Below are 20,225 nucleotides of genomic sequence, written 5' to 3' on the forward strand. Positions count from 1 at the left end.
AAACCAATTAATCGAAGTGTACGATTGACTGTGATGAATTTTCTTATGCTCTTTTTTTTTTAAAGAGAAGATTATGCATTTATTTGGTTCATTTTGGTTTAACAAGTCAATTATAATTTAATAGTACATAATTCCAAATTTATAGTCCCTGCACGTCGCAACCCAACAAACTTGGTTTGATAGTTTAAAAAAATATAAGTGGACGGCACAGGTGCACAAGTTAAAAGATATAGGAAACAATAGTCGAGTAAGAATAAAACAAAATAGTAACAATAACATAAAAGCGGACGGTAAAAGGGTATATAGATAAAATCGAGCGGAACAACTATTCGAAGAATTTGAACGGAGAGTGTTCGATGTGTCGTGTTTATAATTTTAGAATGGTGTGACTTTCTTCATTATTTCACTTCATCGTTATTTATTTAATTTGTTACCTGATCAGGATTCGGGTTAATTTCACACACTTTATTATTTATCGACACCTCCATACCCAACTCTCTCCTTCCAAAGTCGTAGGCCTACTGATTTGCCGATCCGCTGATCCGGCCCAACTTCGGTTCTTACTATCGTCTATTCAAATATTATATATACATCGTTACATGACCGACGAATCATGCAGGCATACTCGAAACCTACCTGTCACTGCTTCCGCTGCTGCCGGATGTCCTCCACAGATGACGAGTGGAGAGAGTCGAAGACCTGGAAGGTGTCGTCGGTGTTTTTGTCGCTGCGAACCGACCGCCAAGGCGTCGAAGCTGATCGCCCTCCGGGTGCTCGGCGACAAATCGCGCCTTCTTCCGGAGCAGCTGTACCGTCAGCGCGTAAGTCGTGACCATGACGATCATGGGAATGTAGAAGGCGATCAGGGAACCGAAAACGAAGAACGCTCGGTTGTTTATCACGCAGAGACCGGGCTCCGGCATTATGTTCCGGGGGTTGATCAACCCTGCGAACAAACGCGAAAGAAAAATTCAGCCTACTCGCAAAGAAAGTCTCCGTAAATTAAACATTAAAGATCGCGAGACGCGTACTTTTTTCAAGTGCCAACTCGGCCCTTGAAAACCTTTCAGTCGTAGTGAGATACTCGGTGTCCCACACCGAGAGAAATTTTTATTTCCGGTTACCGCTCGGTCCTTAACTATTTTCATTTTTTAACACAATCGAAAAATTAGTTCTAGGTACAAAATGAAAATTAGTTTTCTAGCTGTTACCGGAAACTCTAGTATCCGTTGCTATTCTTTCTCATTACGATCGCTGTTGCTATATTTTCTTGCAAATGTTACGTAAATTTAATACTTGTGCAACGATAAATTGACGCTAAAGCCTTGTTTAACTAAAAAAGTAGAGTAAACCGAACAAACTGATTTTGCGTTTAGCCGAGTAACAAGTTTCGGCTAAAATCATCGAATTTTGATAGTTATTTCGATTTTTCATCCACCATATTGTATCTGCCATATTGGATTTAGAAATGATCGAATTCTAACTTCAGATTCGTGATCAGCGACCCCAGAAATCACCGAGTAACAAAATTCAGGCGAAAATATTGAATTGAAAAATTTGTGACTGAAAGGGTTAAGGGATGAAAAGCCCCCCTTAAATTTTCGAAAGATGGATTTGTTTGTAATTTCTTGATAGTGATGTACATTTTTTTTTTAAATCTATTCATTATCAACAGACGATAATATTTGTTCCCATCCCTAAGGGTTGGCATCCCTTGTTTTTTGGGGAAAACTTTAAGGGTGGTTTCTACCATTAAACGGTCAAATTGGGACGTGAGAGAAAAGAACGTGTCCAATGTTTTTTCATGTACTGATGTATATTTTGGGTACGTTCTTTGTTAGTCCTGCAATTGAGACTCAGCCATTTTCATGCTTTCTTTCCATCTCTGAGATTATTTATTAATTGCATTTTTTTGTTTCATGAACATCTTTTATTTTGAGGATACAGTAAACTCGTCAAATTTCTGCTTTTTTCAAACTCACCGCATATTTCCAATTACGCAAGCTTCTAAACAGCTGGATATTTGAATATCGTTTTTATAAAAATCCTCTTCTTCAAATCGACGCTATAATTGAACAGCAAGCAAGATTTTAATCTAAGGAAATATCTCGATTCAAATGACATCTGGCTCAGTTCATTGTATCGAGAAACTACTAACAAGTCAGTCTATTTTTCTGCTTGTTTCTAAAATTCATCGGACCGTGCGATGATTCTAAAAACCATTCAAAACATCACGCAACAGTTTTTGTCAACAAACAAGACTATCGAAGTGATAGAAACTTGTTTTTTGCAAGAAAAAAAGCTGCTTTGGCCGCAGACGGAAACACAAGTCTTGGTTTCGGTTTTCTAAGAAATTCTGAGAGAATTTCGGTTTTCAAAATATCTGCACGTGAAGAACGATTGAAAAACATTTTCAACCGAAGCGTGGATGGTGTTGAAGAGTGAAGCTAATCGTAAGCATCGAACAACTCCAATTAACTAACCCTTCGTAGTTATCGTATGTCAAATTGACCCATCGATCAACTTTCGGCCTGAATGCCACGCTATTATTTTCCCCTCCGAAAGTATCAAATCCTAAGAGTAACGCCCCCAAATTTCAGTTGAAAATAGCAAGAATTGACGAAGTTATCATTTTTTCAGTGAAAAAGTGTCCTTTTGGCGCGTTGATCCCTGTCATAATTTTTTATAAATTTGTTGCCATTTGATTCCCTGTCAGTCGAATTTTCGTACTTAATCTAGAATGTTAAAAGCGTGTTGTGTAATTTTTTGATCCACATTGAACGGATAATTTTCTCAAAAATGTTTTTTAAAAAACGACTGGGTCAAATCGACCCCGTGTGGCAACGGAGGGTTAAAGTAAATTGACACTCTATGAAACGTATTATCAGCCTTTGGCAGTGGGAGACAATACCTTGACTGGATATTGAGGTTGCATTAATAATTATTGTCAATTGAAAGTTGAAACTTTGGCTCGAAATTTCTCTGACTCAACTATCCTCATCATCTTGCCGTCCCAGAAATTCAAGGAAAGGACTTGAGGCGTAATAGTTGACAACTATGAACTTCCTGCGCTACAGTAACTTCTGGAAAACTTATTAGCAGACATTCCGGAGGTACGGAAGGCTGATCGCCATAATCGTTCGTAGAAAATTCGCCCAAATGATGCGACTGTGAGTTTGAGTATCGAATTTCATTCAATAATTTCGACCGATGCATTCGGTTGTGGTGATTTCGTGTGACATGATGATGTGAATTTTTTCTCAGACAGTAGTACTAATAATCATTAAATCTTCGCAATTACAGATTGATTCGAACATCGTCACTCTTACAATAAATTTTATCCTGAGAATGTATCTGAAACAGGTGTATTTTAAACGGTGATATCCATCCATTTACAGGCACGGCTTAGAATTGATATAAAAATCTGAGAGAATTATGAAATTGTTTTTGAATTATTTACAGTTGATTTGGGAAGTGGTCTGAAAAAAAAAATCATCAACACCCTAAGTAAGGATCACCCTGTTGCGTACCTATAAAGTTAGCCAACTTGTATCTATGGAACTAACTAGAATATACCGAAGAATGGATAAATGAAGAGAGGTTTTCGTACCTAAAACGGTGATCGAGCTGGAAACCAACATGGCGAGGAGCCAAACGGCGGCAATTTTGAATCCGACGAGACGTTTTGTGGATATATGCCTCGTTTTTAGCGGATTCCTGATTCCAAGGTAGCGGCCCAGCGATATGAAGCACATGTGCATTATGCTGGCCGAACAGGCGAGGACGTCACACGTTACGTAAACGTTGCACCAGGCAATTCCGAACGGCCAGTAACCTGGAACATCGAAAATCGTATCTACAGTCGGATTAACGGAGAACTCTCAGCACTGCCAGAGATTGGTAAAAATCATCTGGATCTTAAAGTTTGTACGTGGAAAGAAATCTTGGAAATGTAGGTCGATCAAAAGAAACATCAACTTTTTGTCAACGTCTTTAGGACATGTATTTGTTTAAACATCTCGTACAAATTCGGACCGTGACTAGTGAAGATTCACTTAACATAAAAGGGAGGAGTCCAGCACTGAGAAAAGTTTCATTTGTTATAGTGACTAGAAAAATTCAGTAGAACAGGTATCGTTAAAAAACTGTTTGAATATTGGTAGAATTTCGAAAAACGAGGTAAACGTAACCATTTTGCGCTATCGTCGATCCTTTTTTCGGTAATTTCAACGCAAAATCAGTTTCTGAGGTTTACTCTACTTTTTTAGTCAAATAAGGCTTTAACGTTAATTTGGTCTTGCACAAGCATTAAATTTCCGCAACAGTTGTACAAGAAAATATAGCAACAGTGATCGTAATGAGAAAGAATAGTAACGGATACTAGACTTTCCGGTAACAGCTGGAAAACTAGTTTTCATTTTGTACCTAGAACTATATTTTTCGATTGTGGTAAAAAATGAAAATAGTTAAGGACTGAGCGGTAACCGGAACTAAAAAACTCCAACCTTTGAAACAGTAAAACTTATACACATTAGAAAAATCTTGAACTATACGAGAAGAATCCCAATTCCAGAGAACTCATCTTTAGCGAATTCAATCCCTTAGCTAAGAACATCGTTGCGTCATTTCTATACCGATGCTAGAAATGTTTTATTAAAAATTATGATACGATGGTAAAAGTCTGAATTTTTCAAAGTAATTATCGATTTCTATGCGTAATTCATTACAAATTGAAATCACTGCAGTTTTTCAAGTATTCATATTTTCACTACGAAGATATTCTTTCAACAAACTTTCATTCAATCAATTCAAGTTTCGCTTCTCGTAACCCCAATTTGTCCCTTTCGTATGAATTGAATTGGCACATTTTGCCTATTTCTATTTATATCGAAATGGAATTGCCATGATTCAGTGAATAAATTTCACAAGAACCAACTTCTGTTTTGCATCTTTAAACTACATTCTGCTTTTTCCATTATCTGACTAATTTCTCTATCGGATCGCGCAACCCGATTTTCTCCCCGCTCCAGTGTTTGCAGAAAAGTTGGCACATTGCCTTGAGGGCCGTGCAATTATTCAATCCGCAGTTCGAAACTTTCCGTGTCTTCTGTTTCGAACAAGTTTCGATCAGCTGTCGCGATAAACACGTGCATCGAGTTTCAGATACAGCCGATATCCACTCGAGAAATGGGTTTTCCCTGTACATACATATCAATAGGAGACAAATTGTTTCGCCGCGTGAATTTTCACCGAGACTTATTCTCTGGATTCGTACTGAGGTATTTCCATCACGTGTAGCAAATGAATTCGCAGGTTTGAACTAAGCCTAATAAAAAACACCATCGAGTAGCTTCTGGAAATTAAACCGGCCGGCAAACTTTCATCCAATCTCGAATTTGATAATCCGTATTATCAAATTTCGATCTCTTCATTTCGGATGAAAATCGGTCCACGAAACATTGTCTCCAAAAATTATTCGAACGACCAACGAAGGTTTCTGGTGAAAATTTTGATGGCTGCGAAGACTGTGAACATTAAATAAATTATGCTTTGAGTTATTTCTTCTAGTTACGATTTAATTTATTGTATTAAATCGTTTTGTTTATTCATAAATTTCTGACGCTTTCAATATTTTTGGCATTTCATGGAAATAAACAGTAGGTATTTAATTTGGACGAACAATCCTTTGACAAACAGAGATTTTTTAAGCATACGATAAGTATGAGAGGAATTTATCTTTTAGCACGAATTCAATTTTCTGCAAAAAAAAAAGTTTCGATCGTGTGTCTTGGAGTACAATTTTTACCCCACTTGATTTCATCGAACGAAAAATGATTTTTTTACGTGTTTTGCAATAACGTGATTGAACTAAACAATGTACGGACATCGAGAAAGTGATGAGACTTTGGTGTAATTCATTAATAACTCTGTATATTTTATAATATTTTCGTCTTATAATTCAACTTGATTTCCGAAATATCGCGAGAACGGTGCAACATGTCGCAGAGCAAATACCGCGACGTTATTTACAATAACAATGCTTCCTCAAATTGATTCTGACAAAAGAGAAAAACAACACCGTGTGTGTCAAGCTTGATCCAGATATTTTTGAATGTTACAAATTCCAATGGTATTTCACGATTGGTTGTTGAGTGATAAATTTCCGGATTTCACCGAGTTTTTCAGCTAATATCCCAAAATAATACCCCCTTAAAAAGTTGACGATCAACTGATTTTCGTTTGAGTTACCTTACTTTTTGGTAGTTGATTGAATTTTCCACCAACTAAACTTGAATAAAATCAAATTTCGTTTTCACTATTCGTTTCCTTATTAAAAAAACGGAAAGATTTACGTAATCACGAGTCTCGTTATTGCTTTGAGAACGTTTTTGCGAACAAGAAACTCGCGGGGTCGATATCGACTCGACTCATGAGTTAGAAGGTAGAAAAAAAGATACAGGATTAAAATGAGTGGTAACAGCCTGACTGAATCCGCTTTGGCGGTCTGGCGAAGCAATTATTCCCTCGATGTGTAAACAATTAACAATATACGGTCGGTCATTTCGACCGCTAATAATACGGTACGCTGATCGTCGTTAAAACAACGAGGAGGTGAGAAATAGAAGCCCGTCGACTAATTAGTTTGTTTGCTTATACGTTCTTTATTCCTCGTTTCGTTTACTTTTAATTCGTATTTTTTTATTTTTTACTTCTTCCTCTTCTTTTCATCCCTCTTCACCTGCTTTGGCAATTAACGAACTGTCCAAACAACGATGAACACTCAATCGTCCATGATTTGAACTGTGAATTGATACAGTTATATTTTGATAACAGCTAATCTCTGCTGTTTGAAATTGACTTTTGATGGAGTGAAATTTTCGAGCGAATTTTAATCATTGCAACAACGACGAAATTCTGTTCTTGTTTCAAATTTCCAAAAATTTATGTTATATTCTCGGTAAAGTTGAATAATCTTTTGATTTGGAAATTGTTTTTTGATGTTTTTGATTCAGGCGAATAATCAGAGAATCTTAACAATTCGTAAAGGTAACGATTTCCGGAACAGCTTTAAATTTTTTCAGCCGATTTCTCTGGTTTTCTAGAAACAATCAAATATCACCGTAATCGATAGTGATATAAAAATGCATCAATCGACTGGTCAGAAACATTTGCAGAATAGATTGCAGAAATTTTGAAAGGAAATGAGAAAAGAAACAATCGAATTCGATACATTCAACATGTATTGAAATTTTTTAAACAGATAAGCAAATTATAAATTAGGGAATGATTGGAAAATACGATCAGTAATGAAAAATTGGTAAAAAATTAAAAATGTATAAACTTAACGAATTTCCAACGAACGAAACAGTTCAAAATATTTTTATACTTCTTCGATTTGTCTGAATAATTGTTCTCGAGTTCAAAAAAGTTGGAACAAATTCAGCAAATGAATATATTCCAGACCAATTGATTTTGCCAAAAATAATTCACAGAAAACTGAATGATTTTCATTAGTTTTTTTTACAAATATCCGAAAAGGTTGAAAACAAATAAAAAAAATTGAATTGAATCCTTTCGGTAGGTTGAAAAATAGTTTCAGCTAGATAAAGAACCGCGCTTCAAGTTTCCGGCGGTGCGTTTAGAGCGAATTTTCGGGCTTGTTTCAACATCAGTGAATCCGGTCACGCGCTCCTCGGTCCAGTTTATCGCCATCCGATCAAGCAGTCCCATTTCATTATGCCATTCAAGTCCCTTTCCATCCTCGGGATCAGATCTCATTTGGAGTTTACGCCGGGCCTCGATCTCAGTCTTTGAAATTTCCCAAATCGTGGCCTTATTCGAATGCGATGACATCCGTAAACTCAACCACGGTTCGGCTTTATACGCTGTTTCTATAAAAAATGGGCACGATTTTAGGGTGTATCGGATGTACAGTCCGAGCAAAAGAGTCTGAGAACTTGAATCAACGATTGAACGTAAAAGCTCGCGGTCTTTACATTTCCTCGATTTTAATCGAAAATGGGTATGCGAATTTTTGTGCCTCTGACTCTTTGCCTTTTTTCGGCATTCATTGTAAAGATAATGCATCGATTTATTAATATTGAAATGTTGTTTGGTTTTATGTTTCTCATTCCTAGGTTACGTTACCCTTACACGCTCGTAATTTGAAGAAAGAGTTGAAATAAATAAAACGGGTCGAAAATAAGCTCTATAGCTGCGATTGAAATTGATCAAATTCAGTCGAGTAAAACGTGATTTCCGTTGAAAAGACAGGAATTCGAAGCATCTAAAATTTGAGGAAAAAAACCAGATGATTGATAATTATTTACATGTATTTTATGATTTTTTACGAATCTGAAAAAGTATCGTTGATCCAATTTTGGTAGATTGATAGAGCGAATTTTGATCGCGAATCCATTCTAAGCCAGTGCTTTTTCATCGGTCGTAAAAGTTCTTCGTACTGAATCATTATTATTGACGGGATGTTACTCTTATTCGAATAAACTCGATTAATCTCAGTCACACCTGTTGCGCTTTTGTTCCATTGTTACTTTGTTCAGAAGCTTTTGGCGTTGACTGTACGCCTGATATTCATCCTTGACCTCTTCTTATAACCGAACTTTAACCTCACGTATCTTCGTCTATCGGCTCATTTTATTCATTCGTACCGTTATATACTTAACTTTTATTACTCTACTGTTTTTCTATCTTTCTCTTCATTGGTTTGTTTAGTATTCAATTTTAAAGTAATCTGAAAATCAAATGTTTCGTTACATCGATAACTCAAATTTGAATATAACTGTCGACGAATGTTCGATTTCGAAAAACAATCCAACGAAATTCTAAAAAATTTTCACAATCCAACAGCTACAAGATGTCTTCTTTCGCGAGAATACCGGAAGTGAAAACGGAAGTAAATTTTTCCTCAATGGGAACAAAGTCATATTTCCCACAATCCTTCGAGAACTCGAACGATTTCCGTACATTTTGACGAGTGCACAAGATTGAATGAGGCGTGAAGCGATCGGTGATAAAAATATTATATCCCTTGACGCCGTGGAGGATACTGCGTTTTTATATTTCTTCTAGGCTGCAGACGTATTGTGAGTGTAATAAATTGCAGGATAGTAACACCGGCTCGTATTTTTCACCCCGATTATGAGTGTACACAGGGTGTTCCGTTTCTAGCAACTGACGAGTGAATGTTTTTCAAAAATAATCAAAGCTAGTTTTTTGTTTATGGAAAAAGAAGCATTCCAAATTTCACAGAATGATATTTATTGCACACTTTTAACAAATCACATCTCGTTTTCATACAGCTAACTTTGTGTATTCACCCGCATTGTCAAATTTTCTTGAGTCAGCGATTTTTAAAAACGTTTCTGTCGCGCAAATATTTTTCGGTTGAACGAATTTCGATCGATAACAATATTTGAAGCATGAAAATGTCGAAACTTAATTAATATACAATGATGAAATCTCTTCAGAGAGATTTTCGAACAAGGTCTTGATAATGACAACTTGGATATTTCATTTGCAAACAATTGCCACCGAGCAGTTTAATCTTCCCGAGTCACGATTCATCAGCTTTTCGATTGCCTATTATCCAATGATTCGTTGAAAACAAGACACCGAGTACGCAAATGTGAGTAAGCTTCGAAATGACCGATGTCACGGCGAGGATAGGGTTCAAGGATGCGTCATCAAGCGTCACGTTTCGACCCGAGGGATGCGGGTCTGCATCCGAGGGCTCAGAAGTTGTTAATACTTTTATGAGCAAGACCGGGTTCTCAATTTGCGCGTCCGATGCGATGCGTTCGGCGACAGGAATATGGGTCAAAGGTCAGGGCCGAAAATTATTCACGTCATGCTTTCATCCCTAACGGCCATAAACGAGTTAAGTTGTGCCATCGCGCTGCAGGGCTTAAAGCCGCGCTGTAATAGTTTTGGCACCTAACCTAACCTAACTTTACGTCTTACTTCATACGACCTAACCTAACCTAACTTTATGCCTTGCATTATACGACCTAACCTAACCTAACTTTATCCCTTGCTTTGTACGAACCGATCTAACCTAACTTTATGCTTTGCTTTGTACAACCCAACCTAACCTAGCCTACCGTGACATCTAACATGATCTAACCTAAAATGTGTAACTTTAATATAACCCCATCACCTAATATTACCCAATCTAACATGATCGACTACAAGATAATCCAAAAATGATCCAACATGAGGTGAACCAATCGAACAAGACCTGATCCAACCCAAGATGACTTGACATGATCCAATCTAACCTAACATGATCAAATCTAATATAACTCAACATTTTGGTGCAAGGGGTTGAAGTGTTCACCATTTGTTCTATGCAAATAATTTTTACAAATTTCTATCACTTTTTAGTGATTTTATTTGCAAACGAACTATCGGAATAATTTTTGTGTGTCGAACGATTGACTGGCAGTTTTTTGCGTCATTGTATACCGAGTGAAGACAAAAAATCCACACTCGGTAATATTGATATCCAAGAATGATAATTAATTATAACCTTATGAGTCTATTAGAAATCTAGGGTCACAGTTTTTCTCTGAAAAGACTAATATTGGTAATGTTTTTCGAAATTTCTTTTACCTGTCAGAAGTTGTTTTATATAGATTTCTAATAGTACTGGAAAGGGGATCGAACTGTCTGATTAGGAATTTGTCGGTTGAAAATTTGTTTGGCAGTTGTTGGATTATCAAAACTTTCAGATAAAGATCCCTGACAGTTATATGAAAATTATTTCCAGTCGAGTTTTATCTTGAAATTTTTTTTAATGGACAAACGAAATAACACCGAAATAAATTGATAAACTCTGTTCGTGGTAATTCCGAATGGTGAAACACGAGTCATCCTAACCTCACCGAAGTGATCCAAGTTGACCTTGCTTGATCCAACATAACCTAAGATCACATTTGCGAAGTATTTGTTCTTCTGAAAATTTTGACAAAAATTTTGTTCTCAGGGTTGCCAATTTTTTGCGAAGACCTTGAAATATCAGAGGCAAAGAAAAATGAGCTTCACTTGCAGAAAAACTTTAGTGGCATTTGCTTCTTCTGGAGCTGGGGAGGAAAGAAATCTTGAAAGTGTGTTGCCGCACCTTCTCAGTGAAAAGACGTTAGAATCGGAAAGTAACGAAACGGCTTTCCGTGTAGTGCGGTAGAAAACGGGGGAAGGCGATTTAAACCTCTGTATTTCTTGGCTGGCTGCGATTCTATTAAGCTGTGCGATCCAACCTTCCAACTAAACCGGTGGCTATTTTCACGGAGTAATAAATCGAAACATCAATCGTAAGATTTCTATTCCTTTTCCGTTTTGTCCTTCAATTTTGGTTTGGATTTTTCCGCGAAGCTCATGAGCAGTATGTTTTTCTGACGAAATAAATGTAAAAAATGTAAATGACAAAATAAGATTTCAGGTGCAGCTTTTGGTAACGAGAGTTTTTATACATTGACGATTTAGCGGAGCATTTTGGTGAAAAAAGTCGAAAAACTTGTCGATATACTTGTGTGAATAAATTTTACGCAGTAATAATTTTTGTATAAAAATAACAAGTTTTTTTAAATGGTTTTGAAAAGTACAAATTAACTTCAACGATCTGTAAATAATATTGAAATCGATTCGTAACTACAAAAATAAATATGACCAGAAAATCATCAAGCTACTTCATAATGCTGTAATAGTTGAATATTGATTGAGTCATTTCATCTGCCACTTGGCACAGAATTTGAATTGATTATTATACGAGCCATTCTACTCCTCGCCATCAAAAAAATTGAATAAAATAAGTATTTGTCTAATTTATATTTCATTCGATTTTTCTCACTTTTTAATGACTTGTTTCGCATGTAGATTCTAAACCAAAAGCTTTCCCACTTCAACCATGGTCTGAAAATTTTCATTTTTCAACGATCAATTTATAATAAAAATTTGAAGCCAATGATACGGGCTATTTATTCGAAAATTGGGTTTTTCTGTTTTTGGGAGCAGTAAAAATCAAATACGTGGTCCAAAAAATCTAAAACTCGCCGAAAGAAGTTTTTTTTTTCGTACACTGTAGACCGTACCTAAAAATTATACGGTTGTTTTTATTTCCTCGGCTCATAATCGCGATATGACATATGAAATGAATTTTAAAAAAGCGTTAACTGAATTCAATTATTTGAGATTTCTCGGATGAAACAAGTTATGCAATTATAAAATTCAAAGCAGCCGCGTGACTCTGCAAATCTATTTCAGTTCCGATTTCTCACATATGTATTCTAGATATATTTCATGCGTCAGAGTTACGGAGTTATAAATTTTGGTAATTATAAAATGTTATGCGAGTTTATTTTATAAAGTGACATTTGACCACGAATTGCGTAGATCGGGTCGACGGATCCGGCATTTGATGTTGTTATCGTTACTCGTACTGAGTTTATTTCGGTCTTTCGACAAGATAACGATTTAATCGCTGAAGTATAAAAGTGGCGGATCATCTTTGACGTAAATCAGTTCTGAGTTGAAAGTCAATCAGATTAAATATTATGTACAAATTAATCGTTCTGTTTGCGGTGCTGGCGATCAGCAGCCAAGTTCTGGCGAAACCGCATCCTGGGTAAGAAATTTTAAATCAAGTCGCGCTTGGCGAATAATCAAGTTGTTCAATAGTCGGGAATAATCCGAGACAAAATAACTGATAGTATAACAAAAGAATAGCAACGGTATACAATTATTTGCTAGGAAGGATATAAAGAGTAAAGAGTTATTGCAAAATGAAAGATAAGAAATTGAAAAAGTTTAAATCCATAGTTCGGAGAAAACTTGTAATGAAAATATTACGACAAAAAATCACGAGAATCATATAGAAATCAAAAAGTACAAACTTAAACCGTTTCTGGATTATCTTAAAATATTCCAAATCCGACAAATCGATGAATCAAGAATGTTAAGAAGACATTCTGCCGTAGTATTTGAATACGGAAAACCCGTCGAAGTGCAATTTCAAAAGTCAAGAATTATATCCTGCAACTTAAAATATTTCAGAATGGTCGCAGGATTGCACTCGTTGCGCCCATCAGGATATCTTAGCTCCGGTGTGCATGACGCAACTGTCTTGGGTAAGAACAAAAGCGTACTTTTAATGCTACGAAAGCACGTGGACAAAGCTGAGCAGAAGACCGTTAATCCGCCTATCGTTAATTAACGAAGTTTAAAAAATTGCTTAAATTTAACTTCTAGGTTAAACTGAAAAATTATTAACGTTTTACTTAACTTGCGTTACATTGGTTGTTGACGTCATTTTGTTTTGTTTTAATTTGACTATTTAAATCAGCTAACCATTTCGAACAGATCTTGGAATAACAAAAATAAACATTCATTTAGATTTCACATAGATTAGATTTTTTTTTCTCGGTGTACTTAAACATCAGTACAACTGTTCGATATCTAATAATTGACGAATAACCTTCACTTGTCTTAAATTTATAATTTTTTTAAATATATTTAACGCTTTGATGATTATCGAAGTTGACTTTTTAAGTGGCGAATTAACGTTTAACCAAGTTAACTTTTGGATTAACTTTGCCTAGCTTTGCACATGGAACGCATTGCATGCGTCTAGTAATTAAGCACCAATTCATTTCGGAACACTACGAATCCTGTAAGAATATTTTGTGTTTTTCGTATAGTTTTGAAACGATTTCTCAGCAGCTTCACTCGATTTTGAGTGATTAAAAAATGATCGAGATTGATTTCAAGGAGTTTCAAACGATTTCAAACCGGATTCTATTGGTTCTGAGCGGTTCGGAAATTATTCCCAATAATAATTTCAAGCAAATTCGAGGAGGTTTAAATGATCCCCAAGTGAAGTGGTCTTGGGTATTTAAAAAATAATTTGGAACTGTTGAAAATTAATTTCAAGAAACTTAAAATGATTTTGAAGTGGTTTTGAGCGATTTCGCGCAGTTGAACAATGGTTTGTAACTGTTTGAAACTACTCTCGACGAATTTCAAACGATTTATCAGCAGTTTCACTTGGTTTTGAGTGATTCAAAAATGATTGAGATTGATTTCAAGGAGTTTCAAACGATTTCAAACCGGATTCTATTGATTCTGAGCGGTTCGAAAATTATTCCTAATAATAATTTCAAGCTAATTCGCGCAGGTTTGAATGATCTCAAAGTGATTTCAAGTAGTTTTGGGTATGTAAAAAATAATTTTGAACTATTGAAAAGTAATTTCAAAGAATTTAAGCTGATTTTGAAGATGCTTTGAGCGATTTCGCGCAGTTGGACAATGGTTTTCAACTGTTTAAAACTACTCTTGATGAATTTCAAATGACACCGAAGTAGTTTTAAGTGGTTTTAAGGTGTTTCACACGAATTCTGAGCGTTTCTAATCAAATCTGTAGTTTTTGACTGAAGAATAAACAACTGTTTGAGTAAATACAAGCCTCAACCGAATTGAATGATTAGTTTTCGGTATAGAAATTTCCAAAATTCACCTGTTGGCCTTGAATACACGACCTGGGCACGATCTGTTTTCGTCTCGTCCGGAAAAAGTCACCAGAGAAAAACCCTCAATACAGCCATTTTTCACTTATTACAGACACACGAGGCGCTGAGTTCAAACGGAGGGAAAATGCAGCAGTCCGCGTGAGTCGATCCTTGCAAGATGCATCAAGCAAATCTTCGTCTTCCGACGAGTCGTCACCGAGCGTCGCATCCCCCGAATCGCCGGAATCTGTCGAATCCCGTCAGTCCTCTGCATCCTCTGAATCCTCTGAATCCTCTGAATCGAGCAAGTCCCGTCAATAATGCAAGACAGACACTGTTTGCAAATTCGCGAATCAGGAGTACGAAATAATAATTAATTGCTGTCATGATCGATGTAAGAGATATTAAATATATGAGTTTCGCTGAAGCAGTAAAAATTCGAGGTGTAGTTTGAATTGTTTTTGTTTTAATTACGCTTTCGCAGAAAAATTTACTTACCCACGATTATTCATTCATAAATTTTTACTGAGTATTTACCGTCTAAAATCGATCAATCAGAATTATAAGCCTATTTCACAATATTCTAAGACATACGTCGACAGCCATTTGAATCTATATTTGATTATTATTGATCGGATGTTTGATGTTCGAATCCATTAAAGAATATATCACAATTATTAATTTCCAACCACATGTGTACCAATTGATTTTTTACATCCCATTTCATTTCATCATTTTTACGAAAAGCTACTTCGTCACTGTAATTAAAAATAATCGACTGGCATTTTCTTTTCGTTCATATCTCTGATATTTCTTACGAACATTATATTTTGCGTTGTAGTTCTAAAATTGTTTCACGAAATTATGCGACAGTAAGAACGTTTCATGTGATATTGAAAATTGCATGTAGTTATTTCCTACCTTTTCTTTTTTTTTTTTTTTTGTTCCGTTTTCTTCTTCATCGCGTAATAACATTTTTGTTCGTATTTCTTTCGTAATCGCGCACCGAACTAAATTAGTCAATAATGATAATTCGCTTATGAGATACGTTAAAAATTGTTTCACTTGTGTAAATTACATGCATATTAGCGGATGAAATTCAATATTGATTAACTACGTAAGTTTTTTTTTAAAATTATGTTGTGAATGTATACATATATTTGAAGAATTGCATTTTCTTATAGCTAAATTTAATTCGTCGCTGAACGTATCTTTCAATAATTGCGCGCCAAGCAGAACAAATGATTTTTTTATTCACTCTTCCACACGCAATGTGTTCAGGTGTTAAACATTAACGTTTTACATAATATTCGGGCTTTAGAATCGCTGCCATCGGTCTTTCATTACGCCTGATTACCCGTGAACAAAATAACTCGTTTAATTAATTCCGTCAAGGTGAGCCTAATTCGATAATGCTCAAGTTGGACGCGAATATAAATATAGTCCAAAATATAGCCAAATTCTGGATAACCTAAAAATTATTTCTATAAATTTTCGTCACTAGAAAAAAGTCATTTTGAACCCTTTAATGCACGCGGAATTCCAAAACTTTTTTTTGTCATGACTAAATGGCATTTTTCAATGGAAAACAAAGCATGATGTAATAGTACAATTATTGAACTTGTTGTATCCATGAGAATAGATGCAGAGCAGTTCTAAGGTGTCATGTGAATTTCAAAGATTCCGTAGGAGATTTTGGAAATGCTTAGATTATCTAATTTTCATACAGATTGAGCTCGGTTTCATGTGGAACATTTTTTTTTCCCTGAATTTCAACTTCATTTGAATGGTAAACAATTCCGAATCATCGCGGAATGTTGGAAGACTATGGAAAAATCATTCCATGAAGTTTGGAAAGCGTAATTTAAAATATTTTTTTTTTTATGACGTGAACGGAAAAAACTAACGTTAAAAACAGTTTTATTTTTGAATTTCCTCCTAATGTCTTTCAGGATCATTGACCCGACGACTTCTTTACACTTGTATTGTAAAAATTGTCGACGAAAATATGTCGAGCTTAGCGAAAAGAAAAACTGCCACGCGTATAATATGAATTGAAAAAATCTGCCATGCGAAACAATATTACGTAAATTTATCACTTACAATTAAGGTTTGAATTTCGCGTAGGATTTGAATATATCGGGTGTTTTTACAATGACGCTGTTCAAAGCTAACGATAAGAGACCGACAACAAAGCTGGTCAAATATTTCCGTGTTTTCGAGTAATTCTGCAAACAAAGAACTTGGAAGCGGTATTTCGGGCCCAAGGTTTCGGTATCTATTGAAACAGATGCATTTACACGTTTCAACCGTTATTCGGTGGAAGTATAAAAAGCCATTGAATATCGGTGATGGATATCAGTTCTGAATCAAAATCAGAGTAACTACAACATGGCGAAGCTCATCATTGTCTTGGCACTTGTGGCCTGCATCACCCTCAGCGTTTTGGCTGAAGAAAATCCTGCCACCGGAAGTAATGCCGGAAGTGTACAGTCGGGCTTTGGAGTCGGGAGTATGTTCAAAGCCTTGAAAGAAGCGTGAGTAACATGCAAAACTGGAAACATCCCCGAATTATCGTTGGATTAAAAATTATCTTTCGTTTTCAAAACTAGCGTTATTGTACTTCACACTTTATCGATGGATAAAATGACGACGAAGCTTTTGTACCAGATTTTTAATTTTTTTTTTTTTTTTGAAGCTTTGATCCCACGCAACACACCGATGATAATATATGTCGAAAAGTTTCTACGTGATTTTTTTTTTTTTAGTCTGTTCTTCGAGTTTTATTATTCAGTAATGTTTATAATTGCAAAAGTTGATTGAAGTTGACTGATGTTCTTTCGTTTCAGAAGCCAGGACGAGAATCAAGCTGAGAACACAAACGCACAAGATGACGACGCAGATAATGCCGCAGATGACGGGAATGAAGTGGATGATCAGACTAGATCAGGTAAGACTTGTAGAATAATTCAATCGAACTGTTGCGAGAATTTTATGGTCATTTCATGCCGCCAGAAAATCATTTCTAGTTGGAGTCTCTGAACCACAACAATAAAAATTTGTGTCGTCGATATTCCGTTTATTTCATTACCGAAGCAGAAATATTACTAGAAAAATTTCTATTGCGGTTCCGATATTTTTAAGGGTCATATTTTTCTTCATTATATTCTTAATTATATTGCTTAAACTATTTGCATTTATCCCCAACGCTTTGTTTTACAAGTATCTACACCGATAACTATCGGATCAGAGATGACAAACGAATTTTTGAAATCGGTATTTAAACCCCACAACCAATCGTTAGATTCGATTCGGATTTGTTTGCTTCATTGTTGAATTTATTGTTCATTGGGTTGAAATAATAAGAACGCACTATTATTGATAATTAAGCGTTAACCATTCCGCTCGATGGGATCTTTTTTCAGTGCCCTTGATGCCTCGAAAACGGCTGAAAACTGATTGAATTTAAATTTGCAAAGATTATCTTTCAATCCTCGAAATTGAAATTCGATTTACCGTAAAAAATTGATGATTCATTTTAAGTAAATTGAAAAAAATGTGACGAATGGAAAAAATACCGTCACTGAATTTGAAGTAAAAAATGACGTTGCAGATGACGCTGACGAAAACGATGCCGAGAATGACATAATACAAGAGGAAAATACGGGAGAAACTGTCGTTGACGACGATGATGATAGCAGCAGCAGCGAGTAATCAAAAATTCCCCTTTTAATAACGAAAAGGCATAAATATGGAAGCAGAGACCGAATAGGAAGTTTCTGGAATTACGACGTCTCGCCCCAATTACAGATGGAACTTTAATTACTACGGTTTCGATTATTTTACAATGCCTAACCAAATGTAAAGTAAAATTATGTTGTTAATAAATATTCATTGCATCATATAAATCCCAGTATATTCCGAACTGCATTTAATTACACACCTTATCCCATGAAAATTAGGCGAAAGGGTGAATAATATTTCAGCTGAGAAGTTTTTGAATATCATAAAAAGTTTAACGGTGCGTATATTTATTCGGTTAATTATGGTAGAAAATTTATCTAGGAATTATTTCATTGCCAGCTCAAGCCCTGCGAGTAATTTTGATTTTTCAAAAAATTTTCCTCAAATTACGGAACACGTAATCTCACTTATCAGTTAAGAGATTGAAGAACTATTTGCGCCACTCGGTGTCCGGATATTTTACCATAAAGTCAAGCTTTCTAATGAAACAGAAAATGTGAGCCTAGTTTTTTGGTGATAATTGCATAATTTTTAGATACACGAATTTTGAATTTATCCAAAAATAGTTACAACAACCACTCATGTGTATATATGTATAAGATGGTTTATCAGCTGTACGCAGCCTGTAAGACTCGGGAATATTAAAAATACCTGTAAATTGCTATAGACTTGAAAAAAAAGAAGATATTTATTTGATTAGTTTGTTTCTTTGTAATTTTTGTAAATCTTTAATCACGTATCAATATTTATCACGTTTTTAATATAACTTTGTATTTCTACTTTTGTTTTTTTTTTGTAGTTTATATTTTACATAACTTGATGTTCGTTGGGAATTTTATTAAAATAATATGTAGCTAAGTACATACTATATACGTAAGCTGCAAAAGTATTTCTAGAAACGTGAAAATAAAAAATACCGGAATTGCAAACAAAAACTGGTCATCGATGCTTCGTTTTAAATCTGTGACCGGGATTCTATTATCCAGAAGAGTGTTGAAAAATTATTTTATCCTTCGAGTTGCGTAACTGAAGAATGTCAATTCTATGAATCCAAGTGTTTCGAAAAATAACTATAATGTGGGGGAAGAAAAAAAAAAATTTTAGCGCCAATTTCCAGTGTCGCATTTTTCCAAACTCTCACCATTCTTGAAATAACGCTGAATTTAGCGCGAATACATTTTCGCGTTTCGGCTATTATTTGGAGTCTTTGTATCGAAATACTTCATGTGTCGATAACTGTCGTTTTTGTCGGACGTATTACGCAAAGTACGATCTCGATTTGACGGAAAATTTAGAACGAGATTTTCGTGGATGTCAATTTCACGCATTCTTTCGAAAAAAAAGAAAGAAAAATTCAAAACCGCGGTGAACTGGCTAAAAACAAACGATTCGCAGATCATGTGATTTTATCAGGGCGAAAAAAAAATTGCGCACTTGTGTTAATAAAGAATTCGGGGACAGATGAAGTTTAACGAGCCACGCGAATTCACTTTTCCTTGATAACTGCCATCAGTTGTTGCAATATTTGACCAAATTCGACTCTTACAGTTTTTCGCATGTACCAGGTGAATGATTTCACAACGCTGCATTCGTTTGCATTTAATCACGCTCGATTGATCGTGAAAAAAACACGTCAGCGAATTCATTCCGTCATCAAAGTTTGATGATACCCCGAAAATTTGTTTCATTCTTGAAAACCCTACCGAAAATAATCATGTGTTAAATTATAAAACGTTATGACTGAAATTCACAAGTTTGTAAAAAATCATGTAACAAAATACAAAAAGCACGAATCATCAGATATACTGGATCAAAATTCATATAGTTCCTTATTTTCGATCTAGTATAACTGATGGTTTGTGTTTAAATTTTAATTTATTATGTAAATTTTTTATACATTTTATCAGGATTTACAAAATAAATCATGCAATAAATTGCACGTGAATTTGAGTTATAACGTTT

The 20,225-nt window shown here is 35.3% G+C and overlaps 3 protein-coding genes across 5 annotated transcripts in view; 2 read left to right on the top strand and 1 right to left on the bottom strand.

Annotated features, from left to right (window-relative positions):
* The window catches only part of LOC107226398 (alpha-1D adrenergic receptor), a 145,467-nt gene that overhangs the window by 15,429 nt on the left and 109,813 nt on the right, over positions 1 to 20,225 (bottom strand). For both annotated transcript variants that reach the window (XM_046742110.1, XM_046742109.1), the window contains exons 4-5: positions 3,611 to 3,835; positions 637 to 946 (exon numbers count right to left, since the gene is read on the bottom strand). In XM_046742110.1, the coding sequence (XP_046598066.1) occupies positions 637 to 946; positions 3,611 to 3,835 (535 nt within the window). The remainder of the gene's footprint in view (positions 1 to 636; positions 947 to 3,610; positions 3,836 to 20,225) is intronic.
* Positions 12,507 to 14,959, top strand: LOC124294814. Its single transcript, XM_046742112.1, has 3 exons — positions 12,507 to 12,640; positions 13,069 to 13,142; positions 14,632 to 14,959. Exons 1-3 carry the CDS (start codon positions 12,570 to 12,572, stop codon positions 14,838 to 14,840), a joined length of 354 nt encoding a protein of 117 aa, XP_046598068.1. The 5' UTR covers positions 12,507 to 12,569; the 3' UTR covers positions 14,841 to 14,959.
* On the top strand, positions 16,866 to 18,427 carry LOC107222588 (prostatic spermine-binding protein). 2 transcript variants are annotated; one of them, XM_015662021.2, is made up of 3 exons: positions 16,866 to 17,056; positions 17,372 to 17,469; positions 18,133 to 18,427. In XM_015662021.2, exons 1-3 carry the CDS (start codon positions 16,911 to 16,913, stop codon positions 18,231 to 18,233), a joined length of 345 nt encoding a protein of 114 aa, XP_015517507.2. In that variant the 5' UTR covers positions 16,866 to 16,910; the 3' UTR covers positions 18,234 to 18,427. The 2 variants fall into 2 exon arrangements, with proteins under 2 accessions (XP_015517507.2, XP_015517497.2); XM_015662011.2 differs by having other exon boundaries at positions 16,867 to 17,056; positions 17,369 to 17,469.

The sequence above is a fragment of the Neodiprion lecontei genome, chromosome 5 (genome assembly GCF_021901455.1).
Source record: "Neodiprion lecontei isolate iyNeoLeco1 chromosome 5, iyNeoLeco1.1, whole genome shotgun sequence".
In the NCBI taxonomy this organism is placed as follows: Eukaryota; Metazoa; Arthropoda; class Insecta; order Hymenoptera; family Diprionidae; genus Neodiprion; species Neodiprion lecontei.